The 19,934-nt window shown below is 43.4% G+C and overlaps 2 protein-coding genes across 3 annotated transcripts in view; both read left to right on the forward strand.

Annotated features, from left to right (window-relative positions):
• Positions 1-7,069: 7,069 nt before the first annotated feature.
• LOC138354359 (uncharacterized) lies at positions 7,070-8,808 on the forward strand. The gene is made up of 2 exons (XM_069308523.1): positions 7,070-7,113; positions 7,983-8,808. The coding sequence occupies exons 1-2, from the start codon at positions 7,070-7,072 to the stop codon at positions 8,806-8,808; spliced, it is 870 nt and encodes a 289-aa protein (XP_069164624.1).
• Positions 8,809-19,181: 10,373 nt separating this feature from the next.
• The window catches only part of LOC123766524 (rho GTPase-activating protein gacF), a 65,132-nt gene continuing 64,379 nt past the window's right edge, over positions 19,182-19,934 (forward strand). Inside the window, exon 1 of one of the 2 annotated variants that reach the window (XM_045755743.2) lies at positions 19,182-19,236. The gene's annotated coding sequence lies outside the window, so the exon portion shown is untranslated. The remainder of the gene's footprint in view (positions 19,237-19,934) is intronic. The other variant, XM_045755744.2, reaches the window with a different exon arrangement.

The raw sequence follows: 19,934 nt of genomic DNA on the forward strand, positions 1-19,934 counted from the left end.
CTCTGTTTCTCTCTCTCTCTCTCTCTCTCTCTCTCTCTCTCTCTCTCTCTCTCTCACCCACACACACACATTATATATATATATATATATATATATATATATATATATATATATATATATATATATATATATATATATATATATATATATATATATATATAATATTGTACATGCATACATATAATACATCCCCCTTCCCCTCCCCCAGTACCTGAGTAAGCCCATCAGGGAACAACAAAGCACACACCGAAACGCCGACAATGACGCGCCCGCCGGCAGAAACAGCCCCTCGGGGCCCTCTTCTTTGCCTCACACTGCTGAATAAACACTCCCTGCTGCCACACGACCCCTTCTGCTGCCACACGACCCCTTCTGCTGCCACACGACCCCTTCTGCTGCCACACGACCCCTTCTGCTGCCACACGTCCCCTTCTGCTGCCTCACGACCTCTTCTGCTGCCACACGACCTCTTCTCCTGCCACACGACCCCTTCTGCTGCCACACGACCCCTTCTGCTGCCACACGACCCCTTCTGCTGCCACACGACCCCTTCTGCTGCCACACGACCCCTTCTGCTGCCACACGACCCCTTCTGCTGCCACACGTCCCCTTCTGCTGCCTCACGACCTCTTCTGCTGCCACACGACCTCTTCTCCTGCCACACGACCCCTTCTGCTGCCACACGACCCCTTCGGCTGCCACACAACCCCTTCAGCTGCCACACGACTCCTTCTGCTGCCACACGACCCCTTCTGCTGCCACACGACCTCTTCTGCTGCCACACGACCTCTTCTGCTGCCTCACGACCTCATTTGCGTCCACACGACTCCATCTATTGCCATACGACCTCTGCAGGAGCCGCACGACGCCAGTGTAAGGGGAACACAACACGACCTACACATTCTCAGCTCAACAATAGTCTGCTCGCAGGGAGGCACAAGGTCACGTGACTAGCGAACCTCATTCTTCTGTTGACTGCTGAGTAGCTGAAGTAATATTGACTTGGGGGCAAGAGAGGCGGCCCTGGTCTTCTGTAAAGACTCTTCCTCCATCTATACTGCCTTCCTGCTTCTTACCATCCCTCCCAGCCTCCCTCTATCACTCTCCCTCCTCCTCAGCACTTCTTGACAACCCTCCATACCTCCTCTCCATCCCTTCATCCATTATTCCCTCTCTCCGGCCATTCCTCCAAATATTTCTTTCTCTCCCTCTACATCATTCCTTTCCTCCCTCCATCATTTCCTCCCTTCCTCCCTCCTCCAATCCCTCTCTCCATCACTCCCTCCGTACATCGCACCTTGCACTCTTTTTATGTTTACCTGGCGGAGTCCTTGATAGTAATTACAAAGGTGTATTGTAAACATTAGTGGAAAGTGTTCTTCAAACCAAGTTGCATCCTCCAGGTGTTTTTCAAACCAAGTTGCATCCTCCAGGTGTTTTTCAAACCAAGTTGCATCCTCCAGGTGTTTTTCAAACCAAGTTGCATCCTCCAGGTGTTTTTCAAACCAAGTTGCATCCTCCAGGTGTTTTTCAAACCAAGTTGCATCCTCCAGGTGTTTTTCAAACCAAGTTGCATCCTCCAGGTGTTTTTCAAACCAAGTTGCATCCTCCAGGTGTTTTTCAAACCAAGTTGCATCCCCCAGGTGTTTTTCAAACCAAGTTGCATCCTCCAGGTGTTTTTCTAACCAAGTTGCATCCTCCAGGTGTTTTTCTAACCAAGTTGCATCCTCCAGGTGTTTTTCTAACCAAGTTGCATCCTCCAGGTGTTTTTCAAACCAAGTTGCATCCTCCAGGTGTTTTTCAAACCAAGTTGCATCCTCCAGGTGTTTTTCAAACCAAGTTGCATCCCCCAGGTGTTTTTCAAACCAAGTTGCATCCTCCAGGTGTTTTTCTAACCAAGTTGCATCCTCCAGGTGTTTTTCTAACCAAGTTGCATCCTCCAGGTGTTTTTCTAACCAAGTTGCATCCTCCAGGTGTTTTTCTAACCAAGTTGCATCCTCCAGGTGTTTTTCTAACCAAGTTGCATCCTCTAGGTGTTTTTCGAACCAATTTACATCCTCCAGGTGATATTCAATCCAGGTTGCATCCTCCAGGTGTTTTTCGAACCAAGTTGCATCCTTTAAGGTGCTTTATAAACCCAGCTGCATCTTCTCTGGTATTTTTCAAACCAAGAATCTAAAATTAAGACGGAAAATATAACATACAGCTAACACAAAGCTAATCTCAGCAGCTTCAAGAAACAATTAGTCAAGAGAATTCTTTCCAGACAAAAGTTATATTAATCAAACTCCTTGGTAGTAGAACCTGAGTCAACAACACAATAATCACTACCTCAGGTAAACTCTAAAATATAGAGTACCGGGTTTACAACAAGAGCAACATGAACATGGACAAATGAAAGCTATAAAAACATAGACTAGACATAGGTTATTTCGAGCCGAGATGAACACAAGCCGATACTCCTCCCCAAAGTTTACGTTACATAGAAAATCCACAATGAACATAAGTTATACCTTGGTGATTCCTCCATCACTGATATAAATCACGAAGATAAATGTTCTATTCAGCATCAGAACACAGACACCAAGATTCCCAGCCCCAGGTGGGGACTCACAAACATGGCCAGACTGCCGACCTGGGAAATCAAAAATACATCTTAACATGCAAAATATATATAATAATTACAGCACCACTATAGTTACCTGAATAATATACTTATGTTTGTAAATAATCAGAGAGATATTTCACAGCCTCGTCGCTACTGGAGAAATCCTCTGACGTGTGGGACAATACTCTCACTGTCTGCTCCAACTAACCACAACAGACGTGGTAAGTTGGAGCAGACTTTTGTTTACAATCTTACGCACCCGCAGCCTCCTCTGTTGTTCCAGCACTCTTCATATATTTTAAATTGATTTTTTCTAATATTTCTTTATATAAGTTCATAGGGCTCTCATCTAGACTTCTACATTTAACGCTAACTAATTAAATATGTTTTTAAACACCAAATGGACTTCTTCTGGTTATATTAGTTCATACACTAATATAGAGTAATATTTAACTCTTTTTTTTTTAAAGTAGTCCGGCCATTCAAGGTGAGTATTCTTTCGCACAAGCACAGACGAACTGCAAAATTGGAGTTACCTTAAAAAAAAATAACATTTATACTTAATTTTTGTGTACATTGTTCACTGGATGTAACCAACCTTAATTGAGGTTTTATGTCTTTATTCACTACATAGGGTATTTTTCCTTACAAGGCAGATGGCAGCCACTTGAGGCAGGTGGCAGCCACTTGATGCAGATGACAGCCTCGACTTACCTGATCTTACCAGGTCTTACCTGGTTCTACCAGTCTTTACTGGGCTTACCTGTTCTTTCTTAGTTGAGTTTGCGAAGGCTGGGCTGCAGCTCCAAGGCCGCAACATTTTGTCGTCGTCTGTTTATATATATATATATATATATATATATATATATATATATATATATATATATATATATATATATATATATATATATATATATATATATATATATATATAGGGGTACCACCACTGGTTTAATTAAAGGGACCCACATCCTCGAAGAAGAAAATAAATAGTGTTCAGAGAAGACCTTGTGGATTCTCACTGAATACTTTAATCTTTTCCTCTCCTACCACCCCTATTATTGTTTTTTTTTTTTTATTTGATTTTATTGCAATGTTACAGTTTACAGAAAACACACACTTATATAACAATATAACAATATACCAATCAGTGTTCGAAGACCTCGTCCAGTTCCTCGGGGGTCGGGTGCGTACCCAAGATACAACACGCATTTCCCCTCTGAACAGCGACACTGAGGCGCTGGAACATAAAACTGGCCGCTCTTGGGTCTCTAGTCTTCCCAATGAGTTCCTCGCCCAGCTCCTTCAGGAACTTAAGTGCACATTTACCCCAGGCGCCCAGAGTCTCAGAGCCTATTGGCACGAACCTGTAACAACGTTCTAGGTCCCTGTACTTGTTAGTTTTCTGGGTCTCCCTGAAGGTGGCCGCCCCGCCTCCCTCAGCTGCGCTGTAAGGTAGATAGGTATCAGCCAATGTGGATGCACACGTGTAGTCCCACACGACCTGTTTACCTTCTCTCCACGGCTGCAGGGTGACTCCATCTGGGCGTTTTTGGCTGTTGTCAGGCCTGCACAACTGAGGTTCCCTTTGTGCTGGGCACCCAGCTGACGCCAAACTTCTCTTGATGATGTCATTGACTGCTTCATGTCTGGCAATCTTTCCCTGTGTCTTACGACAGATGAGACCATGGCTGCCGTATTGGTCTGCCCGTGCATGGCCGCAAATACACCGGTGCTCGGTGGAGATAGGGGCGGCAAGGCGCAGAGCAACACCAATACTTAGGGTCCGATGGTCCAGGCGGGTCCCCAAGGCGGAATTAGGGACTGCCAACAGGAAGTCCCCGGCATGGGGAGCTTGCACAGCTAGAAGACGCGCTTTGTCCTTCCTGGAAGCTGCCTCCAGCAATGATGTGGCGATGTTCTCCACTATGGGGCTATCCCATTTGGACTGTTTGCAGTCATTTGGAAAAGTCGGTCGAGGATGAGAGTTGACAAGAGTGTCCCACTGACCGGCTCCTTCCGCGAATTTGGGATCATGAATCCCAATATATATATATATATATATATATATATATGGAAGGGAGTACCACCTCTAGCTGGAAGAAGGGGGACCCATAGCCTCGGAGGAAACCACGCATAACGCATTAGAGGGAATGTTTAGATCCCCTCCAATACAGTTTCTGTGTGCTTTTCTCCTACCACCCCCTTCCTTTTTTATTTTTTGTGCTTTATTATGCATTTGATGGTTACAAGATATACATGGGTTGATACAAAAATAATAATGCAAAAAGGTGCTTAAAGGTTATGGATCTCTTGAAAAACACAACAATGGGAAACATTGATGAATGTCACAGACGGGTTCGATCATTGTTGCAAGTCAAACACTTCTTCGAATTCCTCTGAAGTATATATATATATATATATATATATATATATATATATATATATATATATATATATATATATATATATATATATATATATATATATATATATATATATATATAATGAGAAAGGCTGCAGGAAAGCTCAAGCTATAATTCACTAAGAACTTTAAATGACCCAACCAGGATTCGTGTTCAGAGAAACAGAGAAACCTCTGTTCACTTCTCTTGCATCTTATCTGCGTTTTTCATCTGTTCGCTTACAGTTTTTCTGCGCCTCTCGTCTCTTATCTAGCAGATTATCTGCGTCTCAAATCTGTTCTTTCGCAGCATCACTGTAATCTGCTGCCGTTGTTCACTGTCTACGTCACAATGTGCATCACTTTTTAAGAGACCTGTGATATCTTGTTTAAGAGACCTGTGATATCTTGTTTACGAGACCTGCGATGTCTTGTTCATGATATCTACAGGTATCCTATTTACGACAATTTTGATATCATGTTTACGAGATCTTTTAAGATCCTATATTGCAATCTTTACGCTTCCTACAGCTCCTACTGTTCCTATCTACGAGATCGACTGTCCTATTTGTTCTTGAAACTCATATAAATATACTCTGCAGCAAAAGCCGGTTGCCTCTTTAACAATGGATTTGAATTAGGAACAAAAAAAAATAGGAACTAATGGTATAAGGTATAAATGTCTTGAACTATCAGTACCTATGGTACACACTATGTGTACTCACATCAAGATATAAGGTATATTAAGTGTACCATAGGCACATCGGTACTCACTATATGTACTCAGACAAAAGTACAGTAAATATCACCAGGAGAAAGCCCTAATCCCTTACGACTATATAACACTAGAAAGGTACATGAAGACAAGGATTTGGGATGGGACTCAACCACTTGGACGGTCTGGAATACAAAATCGCTTCAAGTTGACTTGGAGTGGCTTTTGAAATAGACAAAAGATTGGAAGTTGCAGTTTAATGCTTAAAATAGTAACTTTCAGAGACTTTGAAATGATAAAAAGCTTTCAGATATCAACTGGACTATGTTGAAATTTTGAAATCTGAACCGAGAAAGCTCTGTGAGTCATGGCTATAAGAGATCTTAAGCCAAAAAATCAATGCTTATATGTACTGAATAAAGTAAATATGACACTGGGATATATTTCTAGAAGCGTTAGCAATAAAACTAAATGTTATTCTTGCTCTTGTTAGACAACATTTAGATTACGCAGATCAGCTTTGGTCTCCAAACTATAGAATGGACATAAATTAACCTGAACGCGTACACAGATGGATGAAAAGTTAATCTCAGGAATTAGAAACCCTTCTTTATAAACATTAACAAAAGTTGAGCTTAACATTTTCTAGACAGACGAAGAGTCAGGGGTGATTTGACTGAAGTTTAAATGGATGAAAAAATAAAACAAAGAGAATGCAAATGTTTTAGATATAGCATTACAAAATGTATTACTCAATGGATATAAATTTAAGAAGTTAAGATTCAGGAAAGACCAAGGTAAATATTGGTTTGGAAACAGGGTCGTTCATCAGTGGAACAAGTTACCTGGGAACATAATAGACTCGGAATTGCTTGTTTGTTTGTTTCAAGCGAAGGTTAGACAAATATATGAATGAGTTTGAGTGGACTTAAGTAGGAGCTGCCTCGTATGGGCCAAGAGGCATTCGCGCAGTGTCCATTATTCGTGTTTACTTATGTTAATAAATTTCCAAGGGTGCGTGTACTTGCGTGTTGCTCGTGACCTTAGACGCTTATAAAGATCAATGTCGATGGTTTGATTGTCCTGGTTCACCCGTGCGGTCCAAGTTCAGCCTGAGAACACCACCGTCTTGCAAGACTAACTTGGAAGTTCTCTTCTTTTCCAGTTGATTACTGCACTGAACGTTGGATTTTTTCAGGGTGGGTGGGTTTTGAGTCGGAATTAAGGTGGGTGGGAGAGAGGGAGGGAAGGAGGGAAAAGAGCAGAGTGGAGGGAAAGAATGAAAGAAGGGAGAGAGCGGAAAGCGAGGCAGTAAGGAGAGGTGAAGAGAAGGTTGAGAAACATGACAGGACTAACGGCAAGTTTCTGGCTTTATAAAACATCCAAGTAAGCTAAAAACACTTCCCATTGACCCTGGCCTAACATCACCTTGTTTCTTTTGTTAGGCACCCAGCGCTGTTGTTAGGCACCCAGTGGATGTTGTTAGGCACCCAGTGGATGTTGTTAGACACCCAGTGGATGTTGTTAGACAACCAGTGGATGTTGTTAGGCTCCCAGCGCTGTTGTTAGGCTCCCAGCGCTGTTGTTAGGCACCCAGCGCTGTTGTTAGGCTCCCAGCGCTGTTGTTAGGCACCCAGCGCTGTTGTTAGGCTCCCAGCGCTGTTGTTAGGCTCCCAGCGCTGTTGTTAGGCACCCAGTGGATGTTGTTAGGCTCCCAGCGCTGTTGTTAGGCTCCCAGCGCTGTTGTTAGGCTCCCAGCGCTGTTGTTAGGCTCCCAGCGCTGTTGTTAGGCTCCCAGCGCTGTTGTTAGGCTCCCAGCGCTGTTGTTAGGCACCCAGTGGATGTTGTTAGGCTCCCAGCGCTGTTGTTAGGCTCCCAGCGCTGTTGTTAGGCTCCCAGCGCTGTTGTTAGGCACCCAGTGGATGTTGTTAGGCTCCCAGCGCTGTTGTTAGGCTCCCAGCGCTGTTGTTAGGCTCCCAGCGCTGTTGTTAGGCACCCAGTGGATGTTGTTAGGCTCCCAGCGCTGTTGTTAGGCTCCCAGCGCTGTTGTTAGGCACCCAGCGCTGTTGTTAGGCTCCCAGCGCTGTTGTTAGGCACCCAGCGCTGTTGTTAGGCTCCCAGCGCTGTTGTTAGGCTCCCAGCGCTGTTGTTAGGCTCCCAGCGCTGTTGTTAGGCTCCCAGCGCTGTTGTTAGGCTCCCAGCGCTGTTGTTAGGCTCCCAGTGGATGTTGTTAGGCACCCAGTGGATGTTGTTAGGCACCCAGTGGATGTTGTTAGACAACCAGTGGATGTTGTTAGACAACCAGTGGATGTTGTTGCACAACCGGTGGATGTTGTTGGACAACCGGTGGATGTTGTTGGACAACCGGTGGATGTTGTTAGACAACCAGTGGATGTTGTTAGACAACCAGTGGATGTTGTTGCACAACCGGTGGATGTTGTTGCACAACCGGTGGATGTTGTTGGACAACCGGTGGATGTTGTTGGACAACCGGTGGATGTTGTTAGACAACCAGTGGATGTTGTTGGACAACCGGTGGATGTTGTTAGACAGCCAGTGGATGTTGTTGGACAACCGGTGGATGTTGTTAGACAGCCAGTGGATGTTGTTGGACAACCGGTGGATGTTGTTGGACAACCGGTGGATGTTGTTAGACAGCCAGTGGATGTTGTTGGACAACCGGTGGATGTTGTTAGACAGCCAGTGGATGTTGTTGGACAACCGGTGGATGTTGTTAGACAGCCAGTGGATGTTGTTGGACAACCGGTGGATGTTGTTGGACAACCGGTGGATGTTGTTAGACAACCAGTGGATGTTGTTAGACAGCCAGTGGATGTTGTTGGACAACCGGTGGATGTTGTTAGACAACCAGTGGATGTTGTTAGACAACCAGTGGATGTTGTTGGACAACCGGTGGATGTTGTTGGACAACCGGTGGATGTTGTTGGACAACCGGTGGATGTTGTTAGACAACCAGTGGATGTTGTTGGACAACCGGTGGATGTTGTTAGACAACCAGTGGATGTTGTTAGATACCCATCAAGAGGCATGAGAGGCGGCATGGTACACCAATATCAGTGACAGGCAGAGGGGGACCACCAATTGTACAATTCACCACTCTGGAGTAGTCTGGTTGCGTCGGTTTGCATTTAAGTGTTGTTATTGGGTTTTCAACACTCGTCAATCTGTAAAAAATTATGAAAAGAAGACACCAAGCTGGAAAAACTATGTATCACTCGTCTATTTTTAGGTACTTATTTAAAAACATTTTATATTAACCATTATGTTTGCATTACTAATAATGAAAACATGAAAATATAACTACAATTGCATAGTAAACCACAACATATGTTCTGTGTAAAAGTTTGGGTAATATGTGATCATGTATGTATCTATAACTGAAGTAGGTATGTGTACTTGTATGTATTTACATACATGAACACGTATGGGATATGTGAAGTGCTCGGATTTTACATAAATGCATATCCTTTTCCATTTTTATAAATGCATATCCGCATTTTCAAGTGCACATTTTAAACACTTTTTATGGTATGTGCATATTAAAGCACTTAGGTACTTTTTAATTTCAATACGTGCTAGTTAGTTCTCTGCCCTTTTTTTCTTTACTTCTATCTTGGAACTGAAATTGTATTTATTTAGTAATACACTTTGTTTTTTTTAACTCAGAGAAAAATGGCAGAGGTAGAAGAATAAATATGGATAATGTAATGTGGAATTACTTAAAGGGGGATTTAATCAAGCACCAAGCTATCAACTTTTACAAATGTGCATAATATCGGCAAAAGTTTTTTCTAGCGAGGCGCTGAAGACTTCCATATACATCACTTGAAAACATCACACTAATATAAGGTAGCGAAGAATTTTGACTTTTGTTAAGCTCACCAATATGCCTGGTCATTTCTGCCTCGAGATTCGAACACGGAACTCTCCATTGTGAGTCGAGAACGAACTCAACTGTACTACCAAGAGCCAAGGGAAAGAGAATTAAAAAAAATAGGAACCACTGGTATTAGGTATAAATGTTTTGTACTATCAGTACCTATAGTACACACTATGTGTACTCACATCAAGATATAAGGTATATTAAGTGTACTATCGGTACTCACGATATGTACTCAGACAAAGATAAGGTAAATATCAGGAGAAAGCCCTCAACCTTTACGACTATATAACACCTGAAAGGTTCGTAAAAACAAGGATTTGGGATGGGACGGGGACAAGGAATGGTGCCCAACCACTTGGGTTGATCGCCCACCTGCATGAATATGTTTTAGTAGGGACGCGAGTCTTATTTTCCTTGGCGTCACCATTTTTATCTAAAAGGAACCATCGGAAATGCATCCGAGGTGCCGTGTGGCTTGTGGCCGAGACCGTCGCTCTACCGTCAAGCCGAAGTAGTTGTCTACTCAGACCATGGTATAAGATAAATGTAGGATAAGCTTCTTCGAAATTTGAAAAGGCAGCTATTGTGACTTGTTAGTGACCGATAATGATGTACTTGAAGGCGCTCGACCATGAACCAGGCCTTGGATGACTTGCAAGGTTAAGCGGCGCTCCAAGTCCATGACGGGAAAGAAAGTCAATATTTATCGACAATAACAGACGACCGTACTCGTTCTACCTTAGTACTCAAGGAGAGTCGTATCGCAGAACTTGAATGATCACAACACGAATTGTTTTTAGCTTTTGTTGGGGGACCGGAACTCGTATCTGAGTTCACCTTGAAGGCAGCTAGGACATGGGTTTATTTACGTGTTCACTTACGAAACCTATACATCTTCCCTCAATCGTGTGGGCTTAGTTTGTACTAATTTAACAGTTCAGGAGCTACGACATCCTGCAAGGTCGCTCATGACCTAAGGGTATTAATCCTAAGGGAGAAGCTCGTAGCGCTTCGGAGGTCGTAAACGGTGAAATAAATGCGAACAAAATTTTGATCGATGAGCCCTGGACGAGGTCTCCACCTAGGGGATCTTAAGCACACCAAGACCCCGCTTGTGTGTGTGTGTGTACTCACCTAGTTGTGTTTGCGGGGGTTGAGCTTTAGCTCTTTGGTCCCGCCTCTTAACCGCGAATCTATTGGTGTACAGATTCCTGAGCCTACTGGGCGCTATCATATCTTCATTTGAAACGGTGTATGGAGTCTGTCTCCACCACTTCACTTCCTAGTGCATTCCATTTACTACTCTGACACAGAAAAACGTTCTTTCTAATGTCTCTGTGGCTCATTTGGGTACTCAGCTTCCACCTGTGTCCCCTTGTTTGTGTACCACCCGTGTTAAATAATCCACCCGTGTTAAATAATCCACCTTTGTCAACCCTGTCAATTTCCCTGAGTATTTAGTATGTGGTGATCATGTCTCCCCTAGCTCTTCTGTCTTCCAGCGACGTGAGGTGCAGTTCGCGCAGGCTTTTTCCCGTAACTCATGCCTCTTAGTTCTGGGACGAGCCTAGTGTCATACCTCTGAACTTTTTCCAGTTTCTTCTTCTGCTTGACAAGGTACGGGCTCCATGCTGGGGCCGCATACTCCATGATTGGCCTTACATACTTGGTATACAAGGTTCTGAAAGATTCCTTACACAGGTTCGTGAAGACAGTTCTGATGTTAGCCAGCCTCGCATACGCCGCCGATGTTATTATTTTGATATAGGCTTCATGAGACAGGTTTGGCGTGATATCAACTCCTAGATCTTTCTCTCTGTCCGTTTCGTGAAGAACTTCCTCTCCCATTCGATATCCAGTGTCTGGCCTCCTATTTCCTCCGCCTAGTTTCATTACCTTACATTTATTTGGGTTGAACTTTAGTAGTCATTTGTTGGACCATTCCTTCAGTTTGTCTATGTCATCTTGTAGCCTCTTACTATCTTCCTCTGTCTTGATCCTCCTCATAATTTTTTCATCATCAACAAACATTGAGAGGAACGAATCTATTCCCTCTGAGAGATCATTTACGTATATCAGAAACAGTATAGGTCCAAGGACTGATCTCTGTGGGACTCCACTGGTGACGCCTCGCCAGCCCGAGACTTCACCCCTCACAGTGACTGGCTGTCTTTTGTCCCTTATCCAGTGGAGTACCTTCCCTTTCACTCCTGCCTGCATTTCCAGCTTGTGCACTAGTCTCTTATGTGGTAGTGTCAAAGACATAGGTAGTGTCAATGGCACACGCTTTTGTGCCTTTGTGCACAAAAGCACAATGGCAAAGGCACAAAAGCACACAGTGGATTGAGTGTGTGTGTGTGTGTGTGTGTGTGTGTGTGTGTGTGTGTGTGTGTGTGTGTGTGTGTGTGTGTGTGTGTGTGTGTGTGTGCGTGAATGGGTACGTCTATGATTTCATCCTAATTAGTCATCTGGTATTAATGGTGGGGGCCGAGCCAGTATTTGCCACTGGCAGGCGATTTACTTTAAAGATCGTGAAACCAAGATATAATACAGCGGAGTATATCGCAAAATTGAGCACGGTGAAGTATATTGGGGAAACAGGGGGAACTTAGTGGACAGCCCCGTCTTGGCTGTTCGCATCTCGCCTCGCAAGTTCCCCGGCCTTGGAGGAGACAGGTTGAAGAAGGTCGGTCAGGTAGCAAGTCCGTTTGATCTGACTCTCTCATCTTCTTAACCTGATTTACTGTTTACAGACAATATATCAAGCCGAAAGAAGTGTATTATAACTTGCTGTTCATCTTGAGTTTATTATGTACATTCTGTACATAATAAACTCTTATGTTTATAAATGTATATGTATATAAACTAATATTATGTGCTTAACCTATGACAGACGTTTGTTGCAATTCTTTAACTCAGTCCTCGAGTTGAACCATTCCACAAACTAAGCTAGACAAACTAAATGTAAACTGGTCTAGCTTGACCAATACGATTCTATGATAATGATATAAATAAAACGATCATCTGATACTTGATCATAGACAAATATAAAGTAAATTGTTATAACAAAGCAATTTGGGACATTCAACACTTATATTTTTCCACAAACCAACAAAATGGACGCAACAAAGAAACAACCTGGCAAGTGACAACAACAAAAATTGATGATTTACAAAATAGCATGATTATATTTATATTTACTACACTTCAGTCTATATTGACTGCCCGAAACGCTTTGCGTAATAGTGGCTTTAGGCATTGTATGTACTAGCTCTATCTATAAAGCCAACAAACTTTGTAAAATCTCTTTATGTATGTACCTTTACCTAAATAAAAATTATTATTATTATTATTATTATTATTATTATTATACTTTGCAAGGAAAACAAAAACATAAGAAAATTTGCATTAGGCCTACTTTCCAAATCGACATAGATTCTTAGAACATCCCATAATTGTTCCAGTTCATTATGTCTCTCATCTATATACAAAATAGAATATCTGGGGGTAGGGGGTGACCCGGGCACCACTTGGTACCCTATCTAATACTTATAGAAAACTTGCTGTCGTCCCCTGACAACTCATAGCTCAGAGCGGAGAATTGTCCACATTTAAGATAATGTCGTGTTTGCCATTGGCAGGGTGCAGGTTCTCCGGCCTCGGACAGGGAGGAACCTGTTAGCCCCCAACGGAAGGCGAAATTGAGGTAGTCGAGCCGACCTGGAAGGTCACACAGGAGAGAGAAACAGGTTGAGAATTATGGCAAGCTTGAGAACCTAATTTTTTTTATTCGACAAAGACCCTAATTGAGCTTTGTGATTATATGTTTGCGAGCCTTGATGAGGGGATGATTGAGAAGAAGGAGAAGGAGGATGGGGAGAAAAACACAGAGGAAGAGACCGGTCTTGTAGACACTATAATGAGAGACTAACAGCAGGTAACACGAGCATTTATAGTGTATTTACTGCAGGAGAATTGCCAAGGTTTCCTGGATATGTTGACGTGTGTGGTGTTGGGGGGGGTAAGGGTGCAGACGCGCTGGAACCATGTCAATATGCAACCAGATTAATGAGGGAGCCACTTTGTTTGAGTTACGATACCCACCAATTTGTGAGATGCAGTGTGCTTGAAACGTATATATGAGTGATGGTCTCAGGAAGATATTTGGGTAACATCCACCTTCTACAGAATTGTGAGTTAAGGTTTCCATTAGAAATTTGTCAGATACAATTTCCCATTTGTGCCTCATTACTTACTGCCCAAAGTAAAGATCTGTGAGCTACTGTCCAAAGTAAAGATCTGTGTGCTACTGCCCAAAGTAAAGATCTGTGAGCTACTGCCCTAAGTAAAGATCTGTGAGCTACTGCCCAAGTTGAAGATCTGTGAGCTACTGCGCAGAGTAAAAGTTTGTGAGTTACAGTACCTCCCCCCCCCCACTACACTTAATATCTCAATAAACAAGCACAATTTACTGACATTTTTAATATTTTTTCCTTCGTTCTTAAACTATTAGTATTTTCTTGAGATACTGCATTAATCTCTTAATATGAAATAACCCCATAGAAATGAAAATCAATTATGAGAACAAGGGAAAAAGACATATTTCAGGTAACTTGCGAGTATTGTATACTAGAGCTTAATCAGCGTTGCTACCTACTGCTGCAATGGGTGTTTCAGTCCCACCTCCTGGACTCGAATTGTCGGTGTTTCAGTCCAATCTCCCGGACAGGCCCCCAATTATTTTTTCAGAGGGGAGGGGTTGTTATATAATGAAACTTGGTTATTTGAACCAACCTGATATTTGCTTACTTGTTTGAGAAGTAGATAATAATGTATTTAAGCTAAATCTACAATATAATATGCTTTTGAATCATATGTATTGAACATTTAATGACACTTTAACATTAAATAATACATAAATTTTCGAGATAGCACAAATCTTATGCATTGTTAGATATATTTAACTGCAGCATAATTGCAGAGCAACAGAGCCACAATATGAAGTTAGAGGGAGGAGTGCATTGGGCAACTCAGGAGAAAGATTCCTAGTGTCTGATCCTGCCAGGAGTGCAGTAGATGGCTGGGAAAAAGAGAAATGACATGTATCGGCAGGCTCGTGGGGACGGTGGGAGATGGAAGATGAAAGGAAGGAGAAGATGGAAGGCAGACAGACAGGGCACCATCCTTGACCTAGCCTTGAAAATCCCTGTCTAGTGCGATGCTTCCTGCGATCCGGATGTTCACACTTCCTCTCGTCTCATGTCTGGTACACTCGATCTTCTGTTGTTCCTCCTGGGTGTGTAGTGGGTTCCTGTTGTTCCTCCTGAGTGTGTGGTGGGGTCCTGTTGTCCCTCCTGGGTGTGTAGTGGGTTCCTGTTGTCCCTCCTGGGTGTGTAGTGGGTTCCTGTTGTCCCTCCTGGGTGTGTAGTGGGTTCCTGTTGTCCCTCCTGGGTGTGTAGTGGGTTCCTGTTGTCCCTCCTGGGTGTGTAGTGGGTTCCTGTTGTCCCTCCTGGGTGTGTAGTGGGTTCCCGTTGTCCCTCCTGGGTGTGTAGTGGGTTCCTGTTTTGTCCCGATAAAAGTACACAATCCGTGTTCCGATAAAGCTACACCTTCCGTGTCCCGGCAAAAATACACCTTCCGTATCCCGATAAAGCTACACCTTCCGTATCCCGATAAAGCTACACCTTCCGTGTCCCGATAAAGCCTCTGTCTTGCCCTCGCTGTGCTAAACAAGCTTACCATCTCACACGATAAAGCTTCACCTTTAACATTAACAACAGGAAGTTTAGCTACTACACCTGCGTGTTTCTTGTTCAACATTAACCACGAGGTCCAGTTTTTTTTGGCCCTGAGTAGAGGGGGACCAATTAATTCCGTATCACCAATCAAGTGTTTAACGGAGAGAGGATGTGAGGGAGTGTGTGAGTGGTGGAAACTGTCGGGTGTGTGTGTGTGTGTGTGTGTGTGTGTGTGTGTGTGTGTGTGTGTGTGTGTGTGTGTGTGTGTGTGTGTGTCGGTGACAACTGTCTGAAGGAGTGTGTGTGTGTGTGTGTGTGTGTGTGTGTGTGTGTGTGTGTGTGTGTGTGTGTGTGTGTGTCGGTGACAACTGTCTGAAGGAGTGTGTGTGTGTGTGTGTGTGTGTGTGTGTGTGTGTGTGTGTGTGTGTGTGTGTGTGTGTGTGTGTGTGTGTGTGTGAGAGAGTGACAACTGTCTGAAGGAGTGTGCGTGAAGGTCGTATCTGCCTGAGGGGATTAGATAACTTAACATGTAATCGTTAATTTATCACTACTAAGAGCGCGTGTAATTCTGAACTATTATGAGTCACTTGGCCTCAAACATTGTATTAACTGTAACCTTTGTTTTTGTAACCTCACTATCCCAAAAGATGTCGCTCCTGAAATGGAGTATTTAGATAACCACATATCTCATATTGCTCTTAAGACGATATCATCTGAAATATGCCTTAGACCAATAGGTGAAGAAATATGACAGTTCTATATAGAAATGATAATGTGATGTGATAGCTTTATTTAAACCTCGGTGAAGTAACCTGATAGTTATTTTTAAAGCTATGTAGAGACCTGATAGCTCTAGTTAGAACTAGGTGAAGTTACTTAATAATTCCATTTACAGCTAGATAAAGTAATCTTATAGTTCGATTTAAAATTTGGATATATGACCTGATAGTTCTATCAGAGCTAGATTACGTGGCGAAAGTGGATGGTCGTGCTGAAGGTGGATGGTCGTGCTGAAGGTGGATGGTCGTGCTGAAGGTGGATGGTCGTGCTGAAGGTGGATGGTCGTGCTGAAGGTGGATATTCGTGCTGAAGGTGGATGGTCGTGCTGAAGGTGGATGGTCGTGCTGAAGGTGGATGGTCGTGCTGAAGGTGGATGGTCGTGCTGAAGGTGGATGGTCGTGCTGAAGGTGGATGGTCGTGCTGAAGGTGGATGGTCGTGCTGAAGGTGGATGGTCGTGCTGAAGGTGGATGGTCGTGCTGAAGGTGGATGGTCGTGCTGATGGTGGATGGTCGTGCTGATGGTGGATGGTCGTGCTGAAGGTGGATGGTCGTGCTGAAGGTGGATGGTCGTGCTGATGGTGGATGGTCGTGCTGATGGTGGATGGTCGTGCTGAAGGTGGATATTCGTGCTGAAGGTGGATGGTCGTGCTGAAGGTGGATGGTCGTGCTGAAGGTGGATGGTCGTGCTGAAGGTGGATATTCGTGCTGAAGGTGGATGGTCGTGCTGAAGGTGGATGGTCGTGCTGAAGGTGGATGGTCGTGCTGAAGGTGGATGGTCGTGCTGAAGGTGGATGGTCGTGCTGATGGTGGATGGTCGTGCTGAAGGTGGATGGTCGTGCTGAAGGTGGATGGTCGTGCTGATGGTGGATGGTCGTGCTGATGGTGGATGGTCGTGCTGATGGTGGATGGTCGTGCTGAAGGTGGATGGTCGTGCTGATGGTGGATATTCGTGCTGAAGGTGGATGGTCGTGCTGAAGGTGGATGGTCGTGCTGAAGGTGGATGGTCGTGCTGAAGGTGGATGGTCGTGCTGAAGGTGGATGGTCGTGCTGAAGGTGGATGGTCGTGCTGAAGGTGGATGGTCGTGCTGAAGGTGGATGGTCGTGCTGATGGTGGATGGTCGTGCTGAAGGTGGATGGTCGTGCTGATGGTGGATATTCGTGCTGAAGGTGGATGGTCGTGCTGAAGATGAATGGTCGTGCTGATGGTGGATATTCGTGCTGAAGGTGGATGGTCGTGCTGAAGGTGGATGGTCGTGCTGAAGGTGGATGGTCGTGCTGAAGGTGGATGGTCGTGCTGAAGGTGGATGGTCGTGCTGAAGGTGGATATTCGTGCTGAAGATGAATGGTCGTGCTTAAGGCGGATGTTCGGGCTGAATATGGATGGTCGTGCAGGAAGGAGATGGTCGTGCAGGAAGGAGATGGTCGTGCAGGAAGGTGGATGGTCGTGCAGGAAGGTGGATGGTCGTGCAGGAAGGTGGATGGTCGTGCAGGAAGGAGATGGTCGTGCAGGAAGGTGGATGGTCGTGCAGGAAGGTGGATGGTCGTGCAGGAAGGAGATGGTCGTGCAGGAAGGTGGATGGTCGTGCAGGAAGGTGGATGGTCGTGCAGGAAGGTGGATGTTCGTGCTGAAGGCGGATGTTCGTGCTCAAGGTGGATGGTCGTGCTGAAGATGGATGGTCGTGCTTAAGGCGGATGTTCGTACTGAAGGTGGATGGTCGTGCAGGAAGGAGATGGTCGTGCAGAAAGGAGATGGTCGTGCAGAAAGCGGATGCCCGTGATGTTATTTCACAACAAGGAGCTGCCTGCCTTCTGCACACTTCTGCTCTTTTTAAAGTCAATACGACGTACGGCCAGAGTTTACCAAAGGCTTGCCACAACAGACCGGATCCTCCGTCAATTCCTTATAAATATAACACGTATGTTGGGACTACATTTTTTGGGGGGGCGTTCAATTCATAATTGAAAAAATAAGACTTAAAAATATAATCGCCTTTTACAAGATATATGTGAAAGATGTTACAATTAAATGCTATGCAAAATCTGCATATGTGTGTGAAGTGCTAAAGGAACGTTGAACACTCAACATTTCATTAACCAGATCTGTCATGGAGAACTGTCATTAGATAGAATCATATACAAAGTGAAAAGACTGTTTAATGGTCCAGTCAGATTATCTTACATACACTCTCTAATACATACTCTGGTATGTATTAGATAGTCTCAATATGTATCTAGTATGTATCTCAGTCTCAGTACATAGAAACTGGGGATACTCTGGTGTGGACTTCTCTCTAATACAACAGAGATATGGCTGCTCTGTTTGTATTTCACAACGCCCATATAATACGTATTTCCATACTTGCTATTTAGTATTACTTAAGTTCGGTTCTTATTATATCGAGTTTCCTTTCCTTTCATTTGCCTTCTGTTTTTTTACCTGGCGTTTATAGTGCGATAACATTTAGTTTCTCTACAAATGCCTCAAGAATAAACCAGGGAACAAGCGGTGACACATTTGACTACCAGATAGACGTTTCCTCTGCAGGACGATAGCAGTGTCCACGCTCATATCACCAGAAATACACACAATGTTCACAACATTACTTGGCAACAAACCAGCAGTCAGAACATACACCCACTTCTACATTTCATGAATCTTGTAAGCGAAAGATTACAGTGGCATAATATGGTATTCAATATGTTTCAAGTATACTCGCTGTTTTAGCTTCCAACAGTACTCGAAATAATCAAATAACACAAAGGACTAAAAACAACTAACAAAGATACTGGTAATAATAATAAAAATATAAATAATAATAATATTTATTATTATTATTGTTATTATTATTGTTATTGATAACAATAATAACAACAATAATAAGGAATAAATAAGTAACTAAATTCAGAATTCCTTCAGAGGAATTATCTGATCGTGGACCTTGATACTGCCGCCCCGGCTGGATACTGTACGACAACTTTGCAAGAGCTTCCGGCAGCCGTCCAGGAGAGTAACGTACGAAACATGTACCGCCAGTCAGCTGGCAGACGCGAGAAGGGGTAGACCCCGTGAGCGTGTGTCGGGAAGCCGTAAGACACGGGGCCATCGCTCTTCTGTTAATTTTGAGGACGAGAGACTTAAATGTCACATTTTCTGGAGGGACACCGAGGGAGCTTTGTATTGTGTACTGCGAGTGTTAACATACGTAACTCGTTTGAAATCATTTCAAATTCTGTTTCTTGTACGTGCAGGATTGTTAGTTGTAGTAATGACTCTAGGTGATGGTATTAATGCTATGGTCACTAAGAGCCTTATGGCAATTCATACTTTATGATTGATTGGACACTGAAAACGAGAGCATTTACCCGAGATCAATTTTCTTAACTAAAGTGGGTGTTGACTTCTCAAATTATTTCCAAGACAATAATACCATGTTGTATTAAATATAAGTACGATATTTACAATCAATGTGCCTAGCATTCACATTAATACAAATATATTCTGGTGATTATAAATGACAGTACATTGTTATAAGTTTCTCTGGTTTGGTTTGTAAAATAAAAGTTATTTACCAACAATAGTCTCATAGTATATTAAACAAACTGTTATTGCATGTAGAGCAGACGACTTTGACCCTTACAAGCAGAGTGGTTGTATGGAAGTCAGTCGTCAGCACTGTTGTATATATTTACCAAAAATTAAACTCATGACTAGATAAATATGGTTAGTTAGATACAATAAGTTTTTTTTAACGAGAACTAACGTAGAAACCTGATCTAAATAAAAT

The sequence above is a fragment of the Procambarus clarkii genome, chromosome 62 (assembly GCF_040958095.1).
Source record: "Procambarus clarkii isolate CNS0578487 chromosome 62, FALCON_Pclarkii_2.0, whole genome shotgun sequence".
In the NCBI taxonomy this organism is placed as follows: domain Eukaryota; kingdom Metazoa; phylum Arthropoda; class Malacostraca; order Decapoda; family Cambaridae; genus Procambarus; species Procambarus clarkii.

What these genes read in the sequence shown, in the direction of transcription:
- LOC138354359 (XM_069308523.1), top strand. Translation starts at nt 7,070, where the DNA reads ATGACAGGACTAACGGCAAGTTTCTGGCTTTATAAAACATCCAA. An exon ending in TGGCTTTATAAAACATCCAA is followed by an intron (nt 7,114 to 7,982) that starts GTAAGCTAAAAA and finishes GGATGTTGTTAG; the next exon opens with GCACCCAGTGGATGTTGTTA.